General features: G+C 34.6%; 1 protein-coding gene across 1 annotated transcript in view; it reads left to right on the top strand.

Annotated features, from left to right (window-relative positions):
- The first annotated feature begins 2,255 nt into the window (after positions 1–2,255).
- LOC146168173 (atrial natriuretic peptide receptor 1-like) overlaps positions 2,256–22,230 on the top strand; it is a 43,614-nt gene continuing 23,639 nt past the window's right edge. Inside the window, exons 1-9 of the mRNA XM_083391029.1 lie at positions 2,256–2,606; positions 2,675–2,831; positions 7,326–7,477; positions 12,399–12,544; positions 12,621–12,778; positions 13,094–13,206; positions 13,267–13,309; positions 15,592–15,793; positions 15,906–15,986. Coding sequence (XP_083247155.1) covers positions 2,293–2,606; positions 2,675–2,831; positions 7,326–7,477; positions 12,399–12,544; positions 12,621–12,778; positions 13,094–13,206; positions 13,267–13,309; positions 15,592–15,793; positions 15,906–15,986 — 1,366 coding nt within the window. The 5' untranslated portion in view covers positions 2,256–2,292. The remainder of the gene's footprint in view (positions 2,607–2,674; positions 2,832–7,325; positions 7,478–12,398; positions 12,545–12,620; positions 12,779–13,093; positions 13,207–13,266; positions 13,310–15,591; positions 15,794–15,905; positions 15,987–22,230) is intronic.

The raw sequence follows: 22,230 nt of genomic DNA, 5'->3' as shown, positions 1-22,230 counted from the left end.
TACCGTAATTTTGTTCATAGCAGCACATCGCGGTAAGGATGACAATACAAAAAAATACCTTTAAAAACGATGTAATGAATTTGTTTCAATAAAATTTTAAATTAATCCAACGTACCTTTTCTATGTCGATAAACGTTAATGCTGGATTTAAAAAAAATTCTCTGACTGAAATGTAATGTTTGCGAAAGCGCTCCAATGCGACTCAGCTTTCTCTTCTCAGTAAAAAATACTTTTCCAACAACTGCGTTGGAACTTGCATCCTTCACAATGTTTGTTAAGTTCAAACAACTAAAGTTGGAATAAATTCTGGAATCGGGTTTGGTCGACGATTTTACTGTTGCAAAGTTGACTGAAAGAGCTTCTTGGTGTAAATCTGTTACCATTGTCCCTGAAACACAACTTTTTTTGGTTTTTTTGTTCTTTTACGATAAGGAATAAAAAATATTGCGGATTTCATCCGTAAGTTTGTAGACCAATAATTAACATTCACCAACAGTTTGATTAGGTTTCCATACTGCTTAATAGCACTTGTCACGGAGTAATTGGCGTTTGTATCGCTTTATGTGTCCAAGGGTATACCTTGTTAAAGCGTTAAACCAGTGAGCCTTCAATAGGGTCCAAGAAAATAAAAAGCGGAAAAGGCGAAATAAGTGTAATAGTTTTAATTCTAATCAAATTTAGAAAAAAATGAGATCTAATTTTAAATATGATGTAATTTCAAAAGCTAAAACGAATCTTGTTGTTCAAGTCTGGCCCTTATCTTACGCATTACTGAAGCAATAATATTTGCAAAAAGCACAAACAGGGCGATCACGCATTTGCTACGATGCCGTGCGTTCCTGATACGGTTCCAAAAAAGTTCACTAAGGTAAGTATGAAACAAAAAACTGCGCTAACGCTGGACGAATCTATATTACCTTCGTATACTTTTTGTCACTTGTATACATTATACTAGTCTTGGTTCGGTTGCACTTAGCACTTAGTATTCACTGTTGTATTGTTACCTTCATTCAGAATTGAGAGATTTCTAACACGGAATGTACAGGGACAATATTGAAAAAACTCGACCTGTAAATCCCCCTGCTATCGACATATTTTAACTGTTTTTATAAACTTGTGGTACAAGTTGTTTTGCAAAATTTATTGAATATAGCTCCAACGGGTGTACTTACTTGTGTTGTAGACTATAGCTCCAATGGGTGTACTTACTTGTGTTGATTGCTTGACCTAATGATTTGAACGGAAGTTTTCCTTGAGGAATCCTTTCATGTATGGTTGGTAAGAACAATTGACCATTGTAATGTAAATTATCAGCAGATATTATGCCAACGCCTACGTCAATTATAGGAGGGCATGGACATTTTGTTAAAGAAACCTTCATGCATGATTCCATTTTTACTAGAAAAACACATTTCTTGTTGTTGGTTTGTGCTTACTTTAGGCTGTTTTTATCCTTCGCATTTTTACGTATGACGTCATAAACGAATTTACACATCAATACGGTTAGGCCATAAAAAAATCTCTAAAAATGCCAAATTATAAAAGCGCGCCTCTACCATCTTAAGGATTACCAACATTTCACAAAATTTGTATTGTAAACTATAGGCAAGGTGCTTGGTGAAAATAACCTTTACTTTCGTGTATTGACTTTTTGCCTAAATTTTGCCTATTTGAATGGCTGCTAAATTATATGTTATAAAAATATCAACCGTTTAATACATTTTCTATTTAAATCGTATACAATTGGATTGATAGTGGAAACATAGCTTGAGTCTTGTAACAAACAAGACTTTGATGATTGTAAAATGTAAAGGTGAAGAAACTAATCAAGAATTAGGTTTAAAATTAGAGCAAACGTTTTAGAAGTAGGTTAATATAGTAGGTGTCGACCATTGAAGTAGAGTCGCCAATGATAATAAACGCCAGTCAGAAACAGAACTCGTTGTCTTTCGTGAGTGTTTATGGATAACCCAATCATGCAAAGCGCTTAGGTTTTGACGTGGTATCACAAATTATTCGCTTGGCTAATTTCTTAGTTTTGTTGCAGCTGCTCAAGAAGGAAACAAATATATATGACTGGATATCAGCAGTTAGCTGCTTTTTAACAAACTATTAAACAGTTTAGGCTTTGTTAATCAAACGATTTGTAAAGAATTGTTAATAAATTTAGCTGCAGGTTAAAAAAATGTTGCCTTTTGTTTACTCATGTTATAAAAGTGCTTAACTTTACAGCAATTGTCATTTTTAGGTGTAGATTGTTTACACTAGGTTACACTATTCTGTTCCGACAACATGATTTACCTTAAATGGGCAATTTTACTTGTGGTTTTTGTATTTCACGGCAATGGCACAAAAAACGTAAACGTCATAGTCATGGTGCCCGGAATCGAAGCATGGAAACGAGAGCTGCAAACCCAGCAAAACGACTCTCACGTGGATGATGCTAAATGTTCTCAAAAACAAAATTACCGTTGGTCTTTCCTGTTTGCTAAAGCTGGATTAGATATCGCTTTACGAAAAATTAAACGTAAACGCTTATTGTTGGGTCACAAAATTCACTTACAGTATTATGATTCATCTACAGCTTGTGGCGAATCGTCACCAAGGTAAGGTTTTTTAATCCTAGTGTTTATCTGGCTTAATGAAACATTGTGATGTTAACATAATTTTATAGAATCTCCCACATATCGTTCATCGAAGCGGTTATGAAAAATCCGGTGACGGCTGTCATAGGTCCTATGAATGATTATTCAATGTCACGTATTGCACCAATCACTTCACATTTAAATATAATTCATCTGTCGCCTGGCGCCATATCGGTGAACCTCAGGGTAAGATTATTTCGTTTTTTTTCTTTTCGATCGCAAGTTAGAACAAGCAGGGCTGCGTAGTCGGACTCGGAACTCGGTGACACTATATAAAACTAGTTCGACGTGCGCATGCGCAGAACCAAATTTGGAACTTTATAAGGCCGAATACTGTAAATCGTGAAGATGGAATAGCTTGTGGAAGAATATTTTATAACCATGTATTCTGGGTGCGTAAGTTATTTAACAATCGAGACTAGGGAATCGGACTTCGGTTTATTTTTTAAGCCGGAATTGTTTTTAACCGACTCCGCAGCTCTGATAGCCAGCGGTAACGAACTCAATCCAAACTAACGATTGGAAATGGTAGTAGTAGACGTAAATATTTAAAATTATTTTAATTGTTTAATATTGACAATACTTTTTTACATAAATTCAATTGCGCAATATAAGCTTTTAGATTGTTACACCGAAAGCCAATAATATAACCCGGACTTTAATGTTGATCTCGGGAACCGGTCACAACAGCAAATTTGGCCTGCCGCTTACTGCCAAATGTCACACTGAGTCTTAGAGAATAGGGTGTTTTAAGAGGCGAAACAACATAAAGCAAACACTTGCACAGATTAATTATATTTTTATACTGGTCACTTCTATTCCAACTGGTAAAGAACTACTAGCGCTGCAATAAACACATATAATTGCGCCACTCTACATGTATTTTGCGTAGTTAAACTAAATGTTAGAAACCATCAAGCTTAGGGTTTTTATTACTATTGCAAATTGCGTTAATTATAACATGTTCATGTCAGCCGATAGTGATAAAAAATAATAATAATGTGGCAATTAAAGGAACGAAAAATATTGTTATTGCTAGCGTATCACCTTCGTTAGAGGGATAAATAATACTGGTCAACAGCAATTTCTTTTTTAACGAAGATGTGATAAATTGATTCATAATGTGCTTTCGGCGCTGATTCTGAAAATGACCTATTTTTTTCTAGCACATCAGGTTTTTGATATATTCGCATTTTAATTTTTATAATGTATTGCTGTACTATTTACATAGACAAATTGCCCACTGTGACATAATCCAACTATAATGTGACTCCAACACCATTCTATCTGTTTTTAAGTGATATCTCTAAAAGAACAATATAGGAAAGATCTTTTATCCACGATTTTTGTAATTAAGGGTCTAATTTTCAGATGTAAAAACAACAACTGAGCTGAGTATACATGTTGTTTAAATTTTCGTAGCACTACAGCCGAAAAAATCAAAATGAACTAGATGGGAGTCGATAGCTACCGAGAGCTAAAACGGCTCGGTCATAATATTTTGGGTTTTTTGCCCCCCAAGCAAAGGCCCCTAGGGGTGCAGACTCATAAAACTTTTATACGCACCTACTATACCACTATATGTCATGCCTGAAAATTTGAAAGTTCCACGATGTATAGTTTTTCTATAAAGCTCCGGACTAAAATCGGTCTGAAATATACCAAGCAAACCATAGCAAACCATAGCAAACCATACCAAACCATAGGAAACCAAAAAAGAATAACGGCAAAAACAAGATATGTCCCGAAAATAAATTTTCGGCCCATATAATGAATGTTGGGTAATGCCAGATTTTAATCAGTAATGTTGTTACACATATTTTTCAAATTTCAGTGACCAACGACAAGCAATGAATCACTTCAAATATCATTAAGTTAAGTTGGACATTTGTACTAGCAGCGAGACCTATACCACATATTACCCTAATGCATAGTTCACTTCCTCCTCATGAAAGTCTTAAATTCTCCCCGATAAAGTTCGACATTGAATGGAGTTAACAAACAAAACGAAGGTTCAAAACCACTTCTGTTTTCCAGACAGATTTAGCCTTACTGTAGATGCATGTTTTTTCAAAAGAATGTCAGAACTGCTTGTATTAGGATTAAAACAAAACAACTTGATTGAGATTGTTGTGGTAAGAAAAAATATAACGGAAATAAAACTGAGACAACCTACAGTGGATGGTCCATTTTGCTACAACAGCCGTGATACCAACTGCATTACTAAGAGACTATAAGCCTATAAGAGAGCAGTAAGTGGCTGATATCACAAATGCTATAGCCTATGCCTCTTAGAAATATTTTTTGCTCGAGGAATAAAAACTGGAGTTCTATGTTTTGCATTTCTCTACAAAAATGTTCACTACTAAGTTAAAGAAAACAAAAGGAATAACTGGAATAAAGTATTAGTCAAATTCCAAAGGATGCACACTGTAAAAAAGTGGAATTACGCGCTTGGCTGGCATTTAGTGACAGTGTGCTAAATTTTTAGAAAATGCGAATTGCATTATTTTCCGTTCACTGCTTAGCTTAACATATAGATGGGTTATGTATGTCACTTAAAGTGTATTTTCTGCACACCGTGTTGAACTTCTTTCCAGAAAACCTTGGTTCAGTTAATGACGAACAAAAACGACATTTTAAGCAATAAAACCGAGTCACCAGAAAATTTAGAAGGGGGGAATAGTTCAAGATTTCATCATAAAAGTTTTATGATGATGACTTAAGTTATGTGTATAAAAAAGGTATATCTTAGACGTTTTTACGGGCCATGTATCAAAGTTGTGCGTTGTTTTAATGCGTGTTTTCTGAAAATTTAAATTTGACGGTATTTAACAAATGAGATGTGCTAAAGCAGTGGTCGGCAAACACCGGTCCGCGGACCGGTACCGGTCCGCGAGGGGTTGGTTACCGGTCCGTAGCAGGGTTGTCAAATTAAAATTTTGTTTAAACACGAACTGTACGTAAAAACCTGGTAAGAAGTAAAAAATAATTAAATGTATTTTTATATTTAACACATTTACCTTCCTTTTAATATAGCCTACTACTCCATTGTCGATTGGTCTAATAAAAAATCACAATTAGCATTAAGCTCTCGTGAGGTTCAAAACAACTAGTGTGTTAATGTGGCTATATGAGTTCCATAGCACGTTCACAACATCCATAATGCATATTTTTATTACAAAATCTAACTTGTAGTACTTACAATATATCGAAAAATGGGCTAAAATATCATGTGTTCTAATTTTAAGCGTGCTCATCTTAAAGTGCAATAGAATTTCATGTAAACAATGTTTAAAAACTATATCCCATAATGAAATAATTTATTATTTTGATTAGGCAGAAAAGGTTTTAATAAAAACGTATGTATATTAATTAGTTTTAGCCTCTATAATTTTAGACTCTATAAAAATGACAAAAAAGCCAAATGATTTTTCTAACATCAACCACGTTAAAAAATGATTTTTGTTGTCAAAAAAAAACATTCTGGCAAGCCTTGTACGTATGTCTATCCTATGCCTTTCAGGTATTGATAATATTGGTATACAAGTTTAATTTAAGAAAAAACGTTAAGGCCTAAACGTTTTATTGAAATGAGCCGAGGGCTGGGTTAGATTAAATTGTTTGGCTGGCCGAATGCCGCCCGCGGATTTCAGTAAGTTCAATAATTCCTAGATGGGAGCCTCACTTTGCGACAAAACAAGCATAAAGTTCGCATTGAAAGTTGTAATAAATTTCCTTTCCTGAACATTTGTTGTTTTTAAAGGCCGGTCCGCGACAAAATTTTAGTTTTACACCGGTCCGCAGTGCAAAAAAGGTTGCCGACCCCTGTGCTAAAGAAAAACTAAAGGTATATTTGAAATCATCGCGAAAAATACATCTAAGATGAAATACTCACAGTCTCGTTTAGAAAAAAAAAGTGATAATTTGTTGACCAGTGTAATGCAAAACTATTGTTTAAACTGGAATAACTGTGTTACTTATAATAACCCTACACCCTGCACTACGTTTTACTACACGTTTGCGAAAAAAAATTTATACCATGTAATGTGTTTATCATTCATTTCACGGTGATTTGAAAGCATATGGTAAAACAGCCGAGGCTCTGCTTTCCATTACCTAGTAGCGGTCCAAACCAAACTCAGCAAGTTCAAAATAAGTTAAAAAAAAAAAATAAATAAAGTTCTTGGCGGGGTTAATTTCCACCTACAATTTTTTTTATAAGAACGTGTGACTTTTAAGCGGAATTCAGCCATAAGACCAAAATAAGAACAACATCAACGTTATGAACGAAAAAATATATATCAATGGATATCCGTATAGTTTTCAATATTATTTATATAACATAATGTATTTATACATCCTAATACTGTATAAAATCAAGCTTACGTTGCGTTTTTTTTTATTTAAAATCTGGATAAATGTGATGCAATAAATGCATAATACAATGGCTATATTGCAAAAACCCTATAGATTTACACAAACAGGCAAAAAATGCTTCAACTAAATGATGTAAATTGCAATTCGAAAATAAACTGCATTTTCGATTTGTGTCTACACGGCGCTCGGTTGTGAAAACACAGAATTGGTGAAAATATTAAACCGCTCTTTAAGGCTGAAAAAGAATTCCTTAAAACGGGCAAAAAAATATACATTAATGAGAATTTTAAATCTTTACAGGATCGATATGTAAATGAGCATGAACCAAAGTTAATAACGATGGTAAGAACTGGACCCGTCGCATCGCAAGTCGGTGATTGTGTTAAAGCGATTATTGAAAAGTACAAATGGGACCACATCGTGGACTTATATGAAGACGACTTGATTACTAGGTATGTTATCTCACGTTTTGTGTGTTTACAGTACTATGATACCGTATTGTGCCTTCTATGATAATTTCTTTAAATGCTAATTTTGTATTATTAGTTTTTGTTAGATAGTTAAAAGAAAAGCTAAATAAACTTTTAACGTTTAGGATGATTTAAAATAAATAGAAATAAAAACTAAATGTCTCATGAAAAAATCTCTGAATTGAAGGCGTGGCACGTTTGATGATCAGCCAATCACATTATAAGGCAGATTTCATTAATTGATGGCACTAAATCTAAAAATTACCTTGGTTTTCACGTACAATTTGACATTGGTATTATCTGTATAAGAAGGGCTAACCGAAATCAGTTGATCAATTAAGGATTTTAGTGTTAGCACGACCCCGTCGACCAGACTAGAAACAAAAATTAGCCTGTGGTGAGGTTCGAATTCACGACCTATAGGCCGTTTAAACATGGTGTTCTAGTTGTTTCTCTATACTTACTCCCAGAGCCTGTTTTATATTAGTTGGTAGAACGAAGGTCCTGTTATGGTGGAGGTCGTGAGTTCGAATAACCTCAGACTCTCAGACTATAGGTTTTTGTATCCCGGCCTTGCTTACGCGAAAATATTTTACTGGTCAACTGATTTTGGTTAACTCTAAAGGCTCCCGGTGTACTATGATATGTGTGCCGTTATCGTTAGTTAGTATGGGCTATAGAATGCAAGTGGTACACACATGTGTGTGAATGTTGAGTGACTTGTTAAAGCATAATAATCAATCGTACAATGCAAAAAGTTTATTTTCTTTTGTAATGTGGCCGTAGACGTGATGAGGCCAAGCAGTCACGTTGGAGACTGCCTAAAGACATCTACGGGGAAGCCACCTGCCCCACCCTACTCGGTATCATTCTTCCATGACCTTAATGTCCTTGTAAAACCTTTCCGTGCTCTTCACTTAGAATACCTAGATTTGTAAGGAAACGATCGAACTATTGCCAAGCAGAAGAAATAAGGCTTTAATAAACTGCTTCGTTCAGTGTTTGAATGATAATGTATAGTGGTTCATTGATGAAGTTAGTTTTACCAATTCTCATGGAAATTTTAGGTGGCTACCCCTTTTTCATCTAGTGATTACCAGCATTTGTTGCGTTAAGTAACAATACACAGCTTAGCCTTTTCGAATTGTCTAAAAAACATGGAAGCAATTCTTATCTCTCGAACGGTGAAATGGTATGGAAGCTTCGGTTCCAACACAGTTTTTAACTTGGAGTCGGGATTCCTTATTTTTTCCTGCTACTTGAAGTAGTTGAGATCCTTAAGAAGATCACATAGCTTCTCCAGTTTGAATGGCTCTGAAGTATCTGAACTATTTTCAACCACAATTTCCCGCGGTTACTCGCAACGCCTTTTTATCTTCATGAAGTTTTATCATATGTATTACATTGTTTTACCGAAAGCTAAGGAAGTTAAATCTCTCGCAAAACAAACTCATACAGTAATAATATATATATATATAGGCTGCAAATAACAAGTGAGCAATTCCTTTTTACTGAAGAAAGAAGATGCTACAATTACAATTAAACAGATTGGAGTATTTGGTTGCGAATAAGAAAAGTATACTGGTTAAGAAAGATTTACAATATGCATATTACTAATAGGTGCGTTTAAATGTTACAACACATTAAAGTTAGTAATTTGTTTCTAGCTGAAATTTGGAAATATCGATATCTCAACAACTATAATGCCAGTTTAAAGAAAGAGATTTTATTTTTGGATCTAGCGACCCCCCCCCCCCCCCAAAAGTTGATCGCCAACGTTCAATGGCGATCTATAAACCAGCTCTGCCCAAGATGGCGGAGATTTTTCACGAAGCAATATTCATGGAACCTTCTACCTAATATGGTTCCATTAGTCGGAACATACGAACGTTGTCCATGTGGATATGAAACCTTTACACCAATCCTTCAGTATGAGATCGTAATTCCATGATGACCTGCGAACTTCGGCCAGATATCGTTCCGAATTCTTGGAAATGAGTTTGCGCATAGCCCGAACCTATAGGAAGTCCTAAGTGTTGAAACTTATTGTTGCTACGACTTAAAGATATTTGGGTGAGACGATTTTGTGAAAATATCTCCAAGATGGTTGATCTAGGATTCAAGGTGGTTTACTTCAGTTGTATGTCCACCAGTTTAGTTTGAGGGCAGAAAACTTAGTGCCGTAATCTTGAACCGCCTGCTTACGCTAAGTAACGCTGGTTTTACTTGACTTCGTTGACGTACCTCTATTAAGCTTGGAATTGGCGGTCAAAGGGCGCTGGTGATTGGAAGACTATAGAGCTGGGGCGTTTTATAACACAAATGTGAAGCGCTCGTGATCTTTAACTATTTACACTCTACTATCTAAAAATATCGATGATGGCGCATGGTGGTAGGAAGTGGCTAATTCGTTGTAAAATGCGTTGTACTTTTCTGTCGCCATCTGTCGCAAACTGGATATCACGCTCCGTCAATAGACCGCTGGCAAGCCGATAAAATTTTGTGAAGCTTCTGTTAATAGCGACAAACTACATTTTTTTGTTGATTTCGAATCAGATTTATTGAAGTAATATACAACTTCGGACAGGACCAAAACTACCACCGGGTCATTTTACCAAACTATTATAGTTATTTTGTAAATATTTTATTTAGTATATACCGGTACGTATACTTTGGCAGCTTTTTCGTTCATTCGATAATGTTTCGAAAACATTGTTAATAACAGTAACCGTGTTTTGGTGCTGAGAAAATTATCTAAAGTGTATATTATAAGACACGGGCGCCCAAAAAGGTGGACCCCATCCAAGTTTGGTACATGACACGTTAGTGGTGAAAGTAACCGCGTATGGTAAAAATGTTTGTGTTTTTTGCTCACCTGAGTTTGGATTAAAAAAATAACGCACATTATTTGGGTTAGCGTTTCGTTTCAGGTAGGTCAAAAGTATTTTTAATTCTATTTCACATTTTTTTTTATCTTTTGTGACTTTTCAGCGAATATTTTTAGTTTATCTATGCCGGGAGTTGACCTAAAGGTCCAATAAGTGCATTGCCACGACCTCAAGGCAAAAAGTCAGATTTCTGCCCTTACCTGCTCTAATTGTCGTAAACCTTTTTGCTTAGAACTACACTAATTTCTGACGGTTCGGTTGTTTTTTACTATGTTTTGTTCTTGTTATTCTCGGAATTGTTAAGTGGGGGAAAACGTGGTTATGGAAAGTTTAATAGCGTATATATTAGTTGTTAAATAAAGATTTATTGAGTCTGGACAAACGGGTCTTTGGTGTTCGAATGGCAGCCGTTCTTGTTTATTGTAGTAAAATACATTAGAGTGGAGATATGCCTTCCATTTGATTGAAACCACGAGTAACAGTAACGTCATACACACAACTGGTTCACTGGGGAAAATGTCATAAACACAATTGTAAAATAGGCGATTGTTCTTGCTCCGAAGCCTAGTTTTTTTAACATTGTTTGTTTTTCACTTGCCAATTGTTCGCAAAAAGCGTTGCACAAAATTATAGCAGAGTAAAAATGTAATCTGTCCAGTTCGGTCCAAGCATTTCATGTGGGGCAAATAATATAGAGGGAACGCTATAATTAGGGTTTATTCTTGTAAAAAATACGGTTTGCATCAATTTACCGCCAGTTCCTGCGTACCAGAGTCCCAGTGTCACCCAGAACGCTTTCCAAAAAACATAGTTACAGTACATTGAGAAGACATATATATCCAGTAAGGCTAAAAAAGGCCAATCTAAAAAAAAGAAAATCGTGTTTCTCAACTTTTTTCTATGTTATTTGGGGCAAATATATAAACCAAAAAAACGTTCCAGATCATCTGGTCGGAAAAGCTGTCAGACCATGCAACATTTGGTTTCAGATTCTCGAAATTGTTATTAAAAGTCTTTCTAAAAAAATTGACATATTTATTTTACTCAAATACTTTTTTTATATTCGGAGATATGGCCTTTTACGTAAGGTCACTCATTTTTTGTTAAAACGTAACTGAAAAAATAAAATGTAATGTTATGTAAGTTTCTTGCATTTTCTCTATGATGTTATTTTCTATGAGATTTAAACAAGGTTTAAACAAAAAACCTTGGCATCTACGCGATCTTTATTACGATTTTTCTAACACCAATATTGCATTTTTTACACAAATGTGCTTCAGCCAAAGTAAGATTAAAGACAATCGAAATGACGAAATAAAGGCACAAGCGCAAAGAGTAAACGGAGAAAAAAACAGGGTTGCCAGTTAAGATTTTTGAAAGCCAAATTTGAAAATTTTGGCTTTTTTGAAACTCTTGGATTTTATTTTATCAAAAAAAATCTAAATTAAATTTGGCTTTTTTATTATTGTTTTGCGTTATTCAAAAATTACATGAGTGTTGTGTTAAGAAGAGATCAAACTAACACAAACCACAAAAAAAAAACTGCCAAAAAAGTCATTAAAAGCGAAAATTTGCCAAAAAAATTTCCAAAAAAATTTAAAAAAATTGCGACAAAAAGAGAAATTCAACGTACAAGCATGATCATTTATTGCAATTTTATTAATTTAAGGAAAAATATAGGCATGTTGGAGTTTGTAGTAGATTTGGCTTTTTTGGCTTTTTTTAGGTAAGTCAGTCCCAAATTTCTGCCACGGCACCTAGACTAGGAGCTTAAGCAAAAACTCTATGCTTAGGTTACGTTTTGAGAAACGTGTGCATTTAAATAGGTACGGTAAGAGTCTTGATCTGACATTTCCAAGAGTTTAGCTAGGTAGTTTTCTCTTTTAGCTAGTGAGCCGCCATTTCTAAACCCTGTTAGTGTGTCGCAAGGAAAAACATGTTGTGTACTACTGTAATAAACTATAGTTATTTTCTGAAATGTAATTAACCTTTAACGAAAAAAATGCAATCCACAGACAACATTACTTCATGGCCGAAGGAATTTTCGAGGCACTCACGTTGCAGAACTTAAACGTCCACGAATTACGCTTTTCCACGTACTTTCATGAAGATAGATACGATTATGTAGCACTAATAAACAACCTGAATGACCTATCAAGAGGTATTTTCATTTATAATAACGTGAATTGCAAGGAACAAATAAAATACTAACAAGATTAATTTTGTTTCTCTTTCAGTATACATCATTAATGCTGGCATTACAACTATTCACGATTTTTTTGAACAACTCCAAAGTGAAAAAAACAAGCACATAGAATATGCTTACATTGTGGTAGATCTAGATAACCGACTTGGAGAAGAACCGTGGAAGATAAAGAATGGCTCGAGTGTTAAGGTTGTCTTTTATTGTACAGAAACGGCAATGTAGGGGTCATAAACCTGCGTGATGCAAGGTATAAAAACGACTGGAAAACATATTTTATAAAGCACTTCTTTCGCATTCTGCAATATTTTCTAACAAAAAATGCTTTCTATATATTTTTATAGAGTATTTTTAAATAAAACGTTTTATTATTAGAAATATTGACCACCGCCAGAGTTTAAAGCATTCGAATAAATTTTTGAGCTTCAACCTAAAATAACCCTTTTTAAGTAAGAATGCTTTAAAGTTAGCTAATAATCTACAAGTATTGTTTTTACTATGTTTCAGGAATTGTTAATAAAGCAAAGTATGGAAAGCGCACTTATTATCACATGTGCTCGAACAAATCAAACAGCTGGTCTTAAAAAGTTTATTAGATCAGTTAACGCTAACATTCACAGGTACGGTACGTGGGTTTTGGATTCTTTGTTCTGTTCTTTACAATGCTACAATGTTTTTAGAGACTTGTCCAATTCGAAGACATTGCTTCATGAAGTGAAAAAGGTAGAATAAAAAATTAGAAGCGATTTTGTTGACGTTAAGTCGCAAGGGAGTAACACTTGGGAGCATATTGGTTGCAGGTTTTAGTTAGACGTAGTAGGAATATTATAGCTCATATAGAAGTAGGTACGTAACATGTTGAACGTTTCGTATATCTATTTAATAATGTTTAACATGTTGAGAAACGTTAACTAGTTTTATGTGAAGTAGCACTTGTTTTCATTTTTTTCACAAAAACTTAAGGTTAGTTGTTCACAGAACTACTCTTAATTTATAGATATTGCTATACCCTTGTGTTTCTTTAATTTTGTAGCCGAGAAAAAGAGGTTTACATCGTTAAAAATATTGTTTGTCTATAAGCCGAACAAGAATTTCGCCAGCAGGAACGCTGCTTTTTGTATGAAAAAAATGAAAACAAGTGCTACTTCACATAAAACTAGTTAACGTTTCTCAACATGTTAAACATTATTAAATAGATATACGAAACGTTCAACATGTTACGTACCTACTTCTATATGAGCTATAATATTCCTACTACGTCTAACTAAAATGTTTTGATTTCAAAATTTCCGTTTTAAAAGTTTGTGTAAAAAAATTGTAAAACTAGAACGAAAACCGCATTTATACCAGTGTTTTATTGTTGTTTTCGTACAAATGCCGCCAGTCAATATTTTGGATATCTTTGATAAATGTCCTAATAAAATCAAAACCGATATAAATATCCAAAAAAAAATGATACCATGCGTAAGGTAATTTTTGCTCTGGGTTTGTTTTTGTCCCGTTTTATTGCTTTCATTAGTGATTGCTCTGCTACACCGTATTATGACATGCTTATCAGTTGCGTTATTTTTCCGGAACTGAACCGAATATTTTGAAAGAACCTGAACCTTAACCGAACCCGAACCTTTTAAAAAATCTGTTCACTCCACCATGACATCACAGCTTAAATTTTAGTCAGTCAAGTTATACTAAGTTGGAAAATTTATGAAAAAAAATATTTATTGAATCAAACATTGTTTTTTATGTGTTAGATATTTCAATAAAGAGTTCCTTGTTTTTTAATACCTCACAAATTAACAACTAAATACGAATGCGAACTTAAACCGGAATACTCAAACGGTTTGCCTCCCTCTTTTTTTCTTTGCCATTTCGCTAAGTTGTTGTTTTTGCCATTGACCTCTACATGTTTTTATAATTTTATACGCGATCTTATTTTTACATTTTAACTACTACTTTTGGCATACTATACATGTTTGCTTTTTGTACAGAAACTGATAACGCCTATTCATAAGACGAAATATATGTAAAATTTTAAGAAATTATCATGTTTTATACCTGTTTTATAAACCATCTTAACATCGCTATTGTGCTAAAATCGAAATTATCCTTGAAGCACAAAGGTAAACGATCGTATATGTGCGCGACTCGACTCACAGGGAAAAACTATACATGCACGATCAGAACATATGCGCCGGGGTGCTATTTATTTTTATACCAACCAATTTACACGATAACAATCACGATTTCGGCTGCGAGTTTAAAAAAAAATATTATTTTTCTAAATCATGTTACGTTTTTTGTATTCTTAACAGAACGAATCAGTATTTGTCAACATTATTGCCCAATTCCACCAATGCTTGTACGACTAGTATTGGAACAACCTTTGTGCCCAGTCGGACACTAGTGCACAAACTTGGAACTGAATACATTAGGTTTAGTTACACCACGGTTGCCAACGATTTCGCAAAAAATGGTTGCCCACACTTTTAATATACTTCGATACACGTAAAGGAGGGACTTGTTTTACATTAAAATGCGCTGATATGAAGATTTCTCATTTTAAAAACGACAAACTGGAGTTTAACTGCTAAACAATTACATCCTTATATGCCCGTTGGTCACCCTAAATCCTAACATGAAAATCAAATTGTCCCTGAAATCACTTCCCATTCCAATGTATCATTGACTTACTATAATATAAGTTGGTGTGTCACCGTGTGAACTTTTAAAACTTAAAGGAGTTGTCTATTGTTTGTGTTTTTTCAGATAAAGTTTTAATTCTTTGATAAAAAAAAATCGCCTTATTTCGTTCGAATTTTCCGAATCTATTTATGTCCATTGCGATTATTTTTGGTCTTATGTAGGCCTACAACGTTTGTAAATATTTTACGACCGTTTTCTTAATACACAAAATTAGTAATTGGCAATTAACGTATTTGCTTTCCTATGTACAGTATTTTAACACAAAGAGAGCAAACATATATGTATTTTTTTTTCTTGTTAAGCATAATCGTTACCCCTCGTATTTCCACGATACATTATGGATGCTGGCAAACGTGTTGGACTCGGCTTTCAAAGCAAATCATTCATCAGTCCCTCCTAAAAAAAGACAGAATGAACGAAATCTATGCGATCATTTGAAGCAAGTTAAAAGTATCAATGGAAAACAATTGATAAACGATTATGTTTCTAATAAAGAGTTTGAAGGTAATGATACTTTATCCATACTGTTTCACAAGACGAGTACGTCGTGAAATACTATAATAGCAGCATGTTGAAAGCAGTCTGATAATATCTTTGTTACTATTTTTTGTTTAAGGGGTTATGGGTCGCTTCCAAATGAATGGAAATGGAGACAGAAAATTTAATTTCGATGTGAGAAAGTATAATTTCAAAGTTGGTACGTACATGATATATATATATATATATATATACATAGGTATACATTTGTTAACAAATATTTACATTTCATACCAAAGTTATATAGATCGAAGTGCGGTGCAGCTGGTAACCGTCCATGGCGCGAAAGCACTGTTTAGAAAACATACCCTCAAAAATATAAATGTTTTCTAGCCCCGAAAATCGCACGATTTTGGTAAACATCACATTTTTTTTTTTTAAAAAACGTAAAAGAATGTTGAAAATTAGCAAATTCATCCAGTTTTAAACGTTGAATGCGCCTCGGCAAAAAAAAATAGAAAAATGAAAAACAATTAACGCGAACCACAAGCAGTTAAGGGCGACATGCAGCCCTTATAGGTTGTATCTTTGAGACAACTTATTTAGACCGAATTTCTCCATTTTAAACAGGCAAGCTTTCCAAGTTTATACTAAATATTTAGGTTTAGGGCAGTTAATTGACAATATAGCACATGACAATATTGGTAAAAAGACGATGATGCCACAATTGGTGCTTTAAGCCAGTGGTCGGCCGGTGCCGGTCCTCAAAGAGTTTGTTACCGGTCCGCAGTAGAGTCGCCAGATTAAAATTTAGATTCAACCTGAATATTTAAAAATCCGGAGAAAAGTCAATACAATTAAATGTACTTTTATTGTCAAAACACGTTTATTTTCGTTTAAATATACTCCATGGTTCATTGGTATAATAAAAACTCGCAATTAGTATAAGCTCTCGTGAGGTTTCAAACTAGTGTGCTGTGTTAAACATTTGTTTTTTTAAGGCCTGTCCGCGATAAAGTTTCAGTTTTAAACTGGACCGTAGTGCAAAAAAGGTTGCCGACCCCTGCTTTAAGCTATAGTTTTGTACTGAAACGAATTAATTTGTACTGTCCGGTTGAGTGCCGTTTAACATTTAAAATAATATATTTCATTAGAAACTCCTTCATTTAAACAAAAATTCCAATATGCAGGTATTTAAATAGAATACGCCAGAAATGTTTCTTTTGTGCTTTTGTGCACAATAACGACGTAAGCTCGCATGAATAGGATCAAAAATTTGTTGGGAAATATATTTTAAAACATATTTTCTGTTTGGCTAAAATCAAACGCAGGACAGTAACCAAGTTCATAAAGTTAAATTTATATCCGAATCGGCACGCCTTACTGTCGAACTGTTTTTTATGAAGGAATTCATGAAAAAAAAATTTAATGTGTTTGTCTAAGTCACCAACAAAACGTTTTTTTTTCGTTTTACTATGCCAGGTGTGCCGCGGCATTTCCCGAACTTGCGTTCTATACGGGTACTTTTCACAGTAGAAATAACACAAAAATGTACATCGAGGCTGGAATCTTGACCATTATGCTATAATACAGATATAACTTTATGAACATTCCTAATTATTTAAAACTTTTTAAAATATATTTTACATTTAATCGACAAAAGTCGAATTTTTTAACTAACAGGGATATAAGAATACAGCAATTGTTTTCTCACTTTACACCAAAGTGGAAGAAAAAATTGGAACAACATCAACGTCGGAATAAAACACAGTTCGGAATAACAGCAAATTAATGCCGAATATACGTAATTACGGCTAAATCAGGAAAAGTCCTAAAACCCGAACTGTGTATTAAAAAAGGGTGCTGTAAACCCCAAAAGGTTGTAAACCACCGCCGTAGACGGTCAACGCTTGTTTCAAGTAGGCCCATAGTAAAGCTGTAATATATCAAACGCCTTAACATTGCTAGATAGAACATACTGCATTCTTGTTACATATTTACCTTCTAGAATCTAGAGTACTTCGTTTCGACACGTTTTAGAGATTTGTCGTTTTTTTTTTGTTTTTTTTGGCTTAAAGACCTTATGTAGCATAAGTCCAATCGCTAACTTTACGTAACTAAAATAGGGTAGATATACAGCAATCCACTTATAATAGGGTTTGCACTATACTACATATTATTCCGCCTTTACGATTTACAGTATCGGTCTCATCGGTTACGAATTTGGTACTGCGCATGCGCACCTCGGACTCTGGACTCGGATAGTCCTACTGACAATCTGATTCGTTTATAAGGCAATATAAAATCCTAAAATACGACAAAAACCACTACAAACAAAAGTACTCAAAGGAAATTAGTATACACTACACCACAGTAATTACATACAAAAACCCGCGTTACTTTGGTTTCATTCGAAAAACCACCATTGTCATTTCGGCGAAATAAATTTTTGGTATTTTTTTACATCTGTTTACCACAAACCAATAATGTCTATTTTTTGATACTTACTTCAAAATAAGCTAAAAATTGCAGAAATGCGAGTCTAAACATCTCTTATTTGAATGACATTGGTCTCTAACTCTACCCATTCACCGTTTTCCAACAAAATAACTTTTTCGAAGACTAATTGCTGCGAATTACGCAAAATAACGCCACCTAACCAAGTTTAGCGAACGACAAATATTTTCCTTATTGCAGAATGAGCTGAAAATTGCAGAAATACAAGTCTATACATCTCTCATCTAAATGACATTGGTCTCTAACTCTACCCATTCACCGTTTTCCAACGAAATAACTTTTTCGAAGACTAATTGCTGCGAATTACGCAAAATAACGACAACTAACCAAGTTTAGCGAACGACAAATATTTTCCTTATTGCAGAATGAGCTGAAAATTGCAGAAATACAAGTCTATACATCTCTCATCTAAATGACATTGGTCTCTAACTCTACCCATTCACCGTTTTCCAACGAAATAACTTTTTCGAAAACTAATTGCTGCGAAATACGCAAAATAACGACAACTAACCAAGTTTAACGAACGACAAATATTTTTCCTTATTGCAGAATGAGCTGAAAATTGCAGAAATGCAAGTCTATACATCTCTCATCTAAATGACATTGGACTCTAACTCTACCCACTCACCGTTTTCCAGCGAAATAACTTTTTCGAAGACTAATTATGGCAAAAAACGCAAAAAAAAAGGCGCTAAACCAAGTTTAACAAACGACAAATATCTTTATTTATTGCAGAATAAGCTGAAAATTGCAGAAATGCAAGTCTATACATCTCTTATTTGAATGAAATTGGTCTCTATCTCTACACATTAACCGTTTTCCAACGAAATAACTTTTTGGAAGACTAATTATGGAAAAAAACGCAAAATAAAGGCGTTAAACCAAGTTTAACAAACGACAAATATCTTTACTTATTGCAGAATGAGCGGAAAATTGCGGAAATACAAGTCTAAACATCTCTTATTTGAATGAAATTGGTCTCTAACTCTACCCATTCACCGTTTTCCAACGAAATAACTTTTTCGAAGACTAATTGCTGCAAATTACGCAAAATAACGCCACCTAACCAAGTTTAACGAACGACAAATATTTTCACTTATTGCAGAATGAGCTGAAAATTGCAGAAATACAAGTCTATACATCTCTCATCTAAATGACATTGGTCTCTAACTCTACCCATTCACCGTTTTCCAACGAAATAACTTTTTCGAAGACTAATTGCTGCAAATTACGCAAAATAACGCCACCTAACCAAGTTTAACGAACGACAAATATTTTGACTTATCGCAGAATGAGCTGAAAATTGCAGAAATGCAAGTCTATACATCTCTAATTTGAATGAAATTGGTCTCTAACTCTACACATTAACCGTTTTCCAACGAAATAACTTTTTGGAAGACTAATTATGGCAAAAAAACGCAAAATAAAGGCGTTAAACCAAGTTTAACAAACGACAAATATCTTTACTTATTGCAGAATGAGCGGAAAATTGCAGAAATACAAGACTAAACATCTCTTATTTGAATGAAATTGGTCTCTAACTCTAACCATTCACCGTTTTCCAACGAAATAACTTTTTCGAAGACTAATTGCTGCAAATTACGCAAAATAACGCCACCTAACCAAGTTTAACGAACGACAAATATTTTTCCTTATTGCAGAATGAGCTGAAAATTGCAGAGCTGCAAGTCTATACATCTCTTATTTGAATGACATTGGTCTCTAACTCTACCCATTCACCGTTTTCCAACGAAATAACTTTTTCGAAGACTAATTGCTGCGAAATACGCAAAATAACGACAACTAACCAAGTTTAGGGAACGACAAATATTTTTCCTTATTGCAGAATGAGCTGAAAATTGCAGAAATGCAAGTCTATACATCTCTTATTTGAATGAAATTGGTCTCTAACTCTACCCATTCACCGTTTTCCAACGAAATAACATTTTCGAAGACTAATTATGGCAAAAAACGCAAAATAAAGGCGCTAAACCAAGTTTAACAAAAGGACAAATATTTTTACTTATTGCAGAATGAGCTGAAAATTGCAGACATTTAAGTCTAAACATCTCTTATTTGAATGAAATTGGTCTCTAACTCTACCCATTCACCGTTTTCCAACGAAATAACTTTTTCGAAGACTAATTGCTGCAAATTACGCAAAATAACGCCACCTAACCAAGTTTAGCGAAAGACAAATATTTTTTCTTATTGCAGAATGAGCTGAAAATTGCAGAAATGCAAGTCTATACATCTCTCATCTAAATGACATACAACACTTGACCTAACTCCAAACCACACAACTAAGTCGATCACCAACTCCCCTAATAATTTAAACCCTAACCCATTTTCTAACCCCACCCATTACCCAGCTTCTAACAGGTGCAAAAATCCGGTATCAAAACAGCGGCGCCGGTCAAACTAGGGCTTCCAAACGTCGACACCAAACGGCCAACGGCACACCCATGGCCCCCGATTGTACAGGCGTTATTTTGGCCATTCAGGCCTTATTCCGTTGAATTTAGATATTATTGCGCATTTGGTTTAATTATATGGCGTTGGTCTTAGTTCTATGGTTTTATATATTTGGCTTTAGATATTGTTGTTTTTTTAGGTCTTATTGTGTGTTCCCAATTGGAACCGATATAATTTAATGTTTTACCTCCGATGGTTGCGCCTGATTGTACATACGCGAGTGGCAAGTTTCGATAAAGGCCTGTTGCAGGGGCGACACATTTATAGTGCTTGCTTTAAATGTATCCTGTCCTGGTATTGCAGTTTCAGCGTATTTTCGGGCGAACATTTACTTCGCGTTTCGCGATAACTTTCGCCTAGTAATTAAGTGTTAATCATTCGTTATTGGAGCTAATGTGTATGCCAGGTGCGGAGTGTGCAATTTCCTTAACTGCGGTAAGTTGCAAGTAACATTCCCTCGTAGAACGTGCTGGCCTTAGACAAAATGCGCTACAAGGTTACATAAGGTCAACTTTAGGCCAATATTCATCGAGGTTTCGCACACCGTGATCGTTAAGAATTGTTTATGGCAATGGTAACGTTGTATTCTTTTGACTACATTATTGCTGCATAACATATCAAGTTAGTCAAAAAAAGTACATCTCACACACAACATGGTTTCAAAAAACAGGGCCGAATTGCGAGTTGAAAAGAGTCCATTGTGTAGTGTTGTATACTCACTATATTGGCAAAATATTAGGTTTGGGCAACAACCTGGAAATGAAAAGCAGTTTACACAATTGAAGCTATACTGTTTCATTTAAAAAATATTACATTAACATATAATATATTTTGTTCATATAATGTCAAGTGAAGGCGTTAAGTGCGTAACAACTTGCAATTCGTGAATTTTAGCATTCAAACTTGCTTTTTAGTTTTAAATATATAGTTGACACAAAATACTTACACATTTGATTGGAAACACAACAAGACCTATAAAGCAACAATATCTAACGCGGAATTTTATGTTATACCGTAGCATTAAGACCAACGACATTTGGGGGCCCTAGTTTGAACGGCTGCTGCATTGCCCCAGACTGTTTGCCTCTGTTTGAGGCAGGGGTAGGAATCTCCGCAAAAAACTGATCGGAGGTGCCCAGTGGTACAAGCGGATTCGTCCGATAGAAGGGTAGAACATGTGCCGATTCAATAATGAATTAACATATAGGATTTATTTTTTGTTTTTAACTGAGTACACACCTGGCGAGCGAAGCGAGCGCGATTTTTTTTTTGGGGGGGGAAATGGCTTGTTTAAAATTTCTTGCAAGTTTTTATTACATTGCCGAAAAAAGAAATAAAAGAAATGTTGAAAAATGTATGTCCAATATTTTTAAATACGTTTTCCGTTTGGCCGCGAGGCACTTGGCCGCCTTCCACGGCGCAACGGTAGAGAAGCGCTAATCTAGTTCAATAGACAGCATCAAAACGTAAAA

This window comes from Ascidiella aspersa, chromosome 1 (genome assembly GCF_963924565.1).
Source record: "Ascidiella aspersa chromosome 1, kaAscAspe10.2, whole genome shotgun sequence".
Classification (NCBI taxonomy): Eukaryota; Metazoa; Chordata; class Ascidiacea; order Phlebobranchia; family Ascidiidae; genus Ascidiella; species Ascidiella aspersa.
Note: the sequence above shows the minus strand (reverse complement) of the source record. Positions and strands in the feature narration are given on the sequence as shown.